We start from the raw sequence: 5,279 nt of genomic DNA, 5'->3' as shown, positions 1-5,279 counted from the left end.
CTGACTGCCTCACCCTAGGCAACCCCCCGGATGGACCTTCATCTACATCCTCATTTGCCTGGCCCTCAAGTTCCAGGGCCCCATATCTGTTGTGTAAGGGCAACTGGGAAGGTGAGGGAGGCCGGGCAGGGGTTCGCCCGGCACACCGAGCAGGGACCTGTTTCCATCCCCCACCCCCCCCGTCACTTAGGTCCCCTCCTTCTGCCTGGTGGCAAGAGGGCAGAAGATCCTCTGCTTCTTGTAGAGCCTCCATCTGCTGACTTTTCCTGAGGGATGGTAGGGTGTGGCTCCACCAATCTATCTCCCTCTCACACTCCCTGATACTCCTTAACCTTTCCACTTCCTCTTTCAGCTCTGCCACCAGGCTGAGCAGATCATCCACCTGGTCACACTGTTGTCCCTGCTGCCCTCCGGTACAAGTGACAGGCTCAGGCACTCCCTGCAGCCAGAGATCTGCACAGCTGTATGCTTGTGTACCTCCAAATGCAAAAGCTTCTGCCAACACAGTTAAACATAGAGTAGAAACAGCATGGGGAGATATATGCATGCCTGATATTAAACAAGGATGTTGAGATTCTCCCAATGACTTGAAAGTGCAAAGTATTGAGATGGGAAAGGTAGTGAAGATCTGAAAACAGGAGGAAAAGTGCCCTGCTCAAGATGAAATGAAGTATGTTACTGAAGCATATTCAGAGTCTGCTAGAGAACCAGACATATATCACTTGAAACAACAAGGAATTTTGCAAAGTTGAGAGTGAGAATTCAGACTAGAGAAAGCTACTCCCAATAAAAGTGTGATGATAGCCTGAGAAGTAATTATAGAATTTATGCTTCCCTGGCTCAGAAACGCTCTCCAAGCTCTTGTAGATGTGACATTTATTATGTTTGACATAATTATGAGATCAGATAACATAAACCCACATTAGTTGCCAGTTAAAACATTGTCTTTTGGTTGCTGGCAGCCCCATGTCAAAGGGCACAAATAACTATGCTATAGTGCTACCAGAATAACAGCTCCCACCACACTGAAACTCACTCAAGCCAATTGCTCCCTGACCTCCCTATCTCAAAAATCAAATATTCACGTGTTCAGATACCATCTGTCCCTGAGCCCTTTCCTAATTTTTAACTATCATCTAATCAATTACCTGATATAAACAACTGTAAGTGATCTGCCCCCAAGCAAATGAAGTGTTTGACAATACTGACACCAAGTGACAGAATTCTGAAAAATATCAACCAAAACAACCCCCACATAGAAATGTTAGAGCATTTCATCAGTATGCTCTGAAAGAGGCAAAGTCTTATTTTACCAAGAACACAAAAAAGAAGTGAAAACCTATTATGAGAGCTGACATTTTCACAGAAGCCATGCATAAGTGACAGAAAGTATGTCCAACGTTAAATACATGTTAACAATTTGATTTAACCTTAATCTTGCAAGCACGAGTCAACAACCACGTACACTTCAAAGTTTTATGCAATCTAGCCTTGTAAATTCAACTCTAAAGAAGAAAAAATTAGTGGTTTGCATGCACAGTCAATATTTGATTCCATTAACTTATGTGGATTTATTTCATTTTTCAAGTCAAAAAATCCAAACAGTACTTTTATGCCCTTTAATTAAAAAAAAAAAATTATTATGTGTTAATGCAAAGTTTAATAGTCTGCTAAGTCTCACTTACTTGCTTTACCTATCTTTCTGCTGAGAAATCAAAAACCATGCAGTCCAACATCATATGCATTAAATAGAATTGTCACCCCTCCTACTGGCTTACATGATGACATTACACAAAGCATAAAGATACTGATAGAACAGTAAATCTATCAAACACATCAGTTTTACCACCCACCATGTTTATGCCCAGTATTCTATGTCTTCCTACCAAGCTTCCATGTTCTTACCTGCTGACGTTTGTATGCCAAATAATCAAGATTTTCCAGATCTTTTTGAAACTTCTGGTAGGTTTTCAGTAGATCAGATTTACTGGACACATTTCTTAAAGATTCAAATGTTCTTTGAAACTGTGATGGTAAAAAAAACAAATACCATCATTCACACAGTTGCTGTATTTTTCGCTGTGTTAGGATTTTATTCTACTAAATACTAATGTTATGGAGCTGTGTCACCTCTTGAGTATACCACCTTCTAGATATTCCTACAATTTTGTTTTGAAATCAATCCCAGAGTTCAAAGCATAGTACATATGCCCTGTTTAATTAAATTAAATCCTCTAACTTCATAGGTCAGATTTGCATAAGACAAAATGCTAGCAATCAATACAATCTCTAAAGGTTAGTTCCTTTTCTATGCCATGTTACAGGATGGAATATATTCATATAGGTTGTGGGGGTTTTCCTCAACTAATATAAGCATATGCAACTTTATACAGGCCATGAACTCCTCATTCTATCAAGCATAACAGTAAATCTTATATATAACAGGGTACTCCTTATCAAGTTTATGTACTTAAAAGTAATTTGCAAGACCAGATACTCACCTTGGGCAATGTGCTCACATTCTGTACGAAAGCTGTGACAACGTTAATTATACTTCGTTACAGATCTTACTTTTAAATTTAAAACTTCTTTCATGCATACACTATTATTAAAAATAGTACTGGTATTTTTCAAAGAGATGAACAATACCAACCCAGCTGTAGGGGACTGTAACAGAAAGGCTAAGATTTGTGCAAAAGGAGAATGGGAGCTACAGCTTCCTTGCTACCTTCAGGAAATCATGAACCTTCTCCTCTGACTTTCTCTGTTTCCCCATCTGTAAATGTTGTTCTTTACCTCACAAGCATGTGACAGCTGTTAAGCTGTAAGTAGTTTAGAAATATTTTGTTATCACAGTGATTACCACCAGAAGCAAGTCTATAAACATTTATTTACACTGATATTATCAGGAAGAACTACATGTCTTCTAAATCCATCCAAAATATTGACTTAGCTTACTACAGTTACAGGCCCTGTAGATGAAGTACCTATTGTAAGCTTGCATGTGGTGCTAATGTGGTACTCCAGGGAATGAAGCAAAAGACCAAAAGAAATGGACCGCTTTCCAGTCACTTCTGGAAAACCAAGCACTTCAGTAGTAACTACAGCGCACATTTCTCTATACCTTTGCTAAAACTACAGTCATTGAATTGGAAAAATGAACCATAGGAGTAGAAGAAAAAAAAACCTCCATTCATCTGCAGTCCCTCTTCAAAAAGCTCACAACAGAATTGACAGCTAGTGCTGACTGTGGATGTAGACTGCTCCACAGTGTGACTCATTCTGTGGGCATTTGGCTGAGATCAAGCCCAAGCTGTATACACTGTTGAACAGCTGCCAGGTAATTCCTCTTTAGGGATAATAAGCAGCTGCAGTGGATTTCAGTTGATGATTTACAACAGACAGATACATCCTGGAATCTTCAGGCAAGTTAACACTTCTTGTTTCCCACATTGCAGCCTTTATTTCAGTCTCACTGCTCTCATAACGAAGAAGCAAGTTAAGGCAGTTTTTATATCTATTTGTAATTTATCTTACTATACCTCATTCAGCGCCACTAGAGGTTAACTGGAGACTTTCTAGTTGCATTTGAAATGTTTGCTACCAAAAAAAATAAAAGAAAGCTTTCTCACCCAAAGTATACTTCACTGAATTCTGTAACAACATGGGTGACAGAACATAAATGCTAAGACAAAACCGCAAGACTCTCTATTCTTTTCTGTTTGACTTCATTACCTTTCACCTTTTGTAGGATCTGTTGTTTTCAGATTTTATCTCTGCTCCAGAATTGCTCTGAAAGCCTTGAATTTGCAATGCTTGCTTTCACCAATTCCCACTCCAAATTAGGTGGAAGCAGTTTAATTACATCTGCAAGCAAGACCTGAGTACAGTTTAAGCTGACCAAAAACTATCCATAATGCTCCCTCTTTATAATTGTGTAAGAAACTGCTCATAATATATCTGTACAAGTTCATCATACACCCTCGGCTCCAAACCATAACACACTTCTCCAGAAATTACCCCAAAGCTGCTCCACCCTGTTATGGGGTTGAGTAATACAGGGAAAAGGTCTCTAATGATTCCCAAACTCACTACGTGGACATAAGGTACAGTCTGGTTTTGAGCATTTTTTGTTTTTTATCATCATGTTAGACTACAATACAGTTGTACAGTTGTGGAATCATCATCCTCTTAAGGATGTACTTAATCCCATAGCTTCAATTCTTCCTTTGGCAGGAACTCTACTAGCAAGCTCACTCACTTCCTTATGTCCTGAAGCAACCCAAACATTAATAATGCATTTGGCTCTCTGGAAAGAGATATACGAACCAGCATGTAAGGATGAGTAAATACAAACCAAATGTGTAACTATAAGGGTAATATACTTCAATAAAATAGATGGGTAATGGCCAGGACATCTGCTTAGAAGAAGTCTGTCTTTAGATGCAAGGGAAAAACACTTTTTTAAAATTTAACTCAAAAGTAAATAAAAAACGAACAAGCAATTTTAAGAAAACATACATATGCTCTTTTCAGTGCACCAACAGGAAATCAGAAAAATCTGCCCTGGACATGACAACAGAACATGTTTTGAACTTAAAACCACATCTGGATCTTTCTGTCTCATTCTATCATCAGTGTGAACCACCTTTTTTGGGTGAATGGCAAGAAAACCTCTTTCACTGACACTTTTACTGTCTAGAGGTGAAAAGAAATACTAGTACTCCAGGACTTTTTTTTCTCTCTCTCACCAATAACCAAATGTAAATAATCATAAAAGATCCACAGAAGCTCTTTTTTGCCTGTCACTTTTTCAAAGTACTTCGAACATAGTTTCTGGAAATTGAGAAGTAGCATTACTTTACTACTTTTGCTCTCCGTGGCATTACTGGGTAACTACCTGGACTGATTTTTCCTTTGAGGAAAGCTGGATCACAAGTAGAGAAGAAATCATAGAATAGAATCATTGAATTATTTAGGTTGGAAAAGACCTTTAAGATCAAGTCCAACTGTTAACCTAACACTGCCAAGTCCACCACTAAACCACATGCCTAAGCACCACATCTCCACGTCTTTTAAATACTTCCAGGGATGGTGACTCAACCACTTCCCTGGGCAGCCTGTTCCAAGGCTTGACCACCCTTTCGGTGAAGAAATTTTTCCTAATATCCAATCTAAACCTCCCCTGGCGCAACTGGAGGCCATCTCCTCTTGTCCTATCGCTTGTTACTTGGAAGAAGAGACTGACACCCCCCTCGCTACAACCTCCTTTCAGGTAG

The 5,279-nt window shown here is 39.1% G+C and overlaps 1 protein-coding gene across 1 annotated transcript in view; it reads right to left on the bottom strand.

Annotated features, from left to right (window-relative positions):
• Positions 1–5,279, bottom strand: part of CTNNA3 (catenin (cadherin-associated protein), alpha 3) — a 561,928-nt gene that overhangs the window by 514,940 nt on the left and 41,709 nt on the right. The window contains exon 5 of the mRNA XM_009325826.1: positions 1,906–2,025. Within this exon, the coding sequence (XP_009324101.1) occupies positions 1,906–2,025 (120 nt within the window). The remainder of the gene's footprint in view (positions 1–1,905; positions 2,026–5,279) is intronic.

This window comes from Pygoscelis adeliae, unplaced genomic scaffold (genome assembly GCF_000699105.1).
Source record: "Pygoscelis adeliae isolate BGI_AS28 unplaced genomic scaffold, ASM69910v1 Scaffold4, whole genome shotgun sequence".
Lineage (NCBI taxonomy): Eukaryota > Metazoa > Chordata > Aves > Sphenisciformes > Spheniscidae > Pygoscelis > Pygoscelis adeliae.
This window is presented reverse-complemented; position numbering and strand designations above follow the sequence as displayed.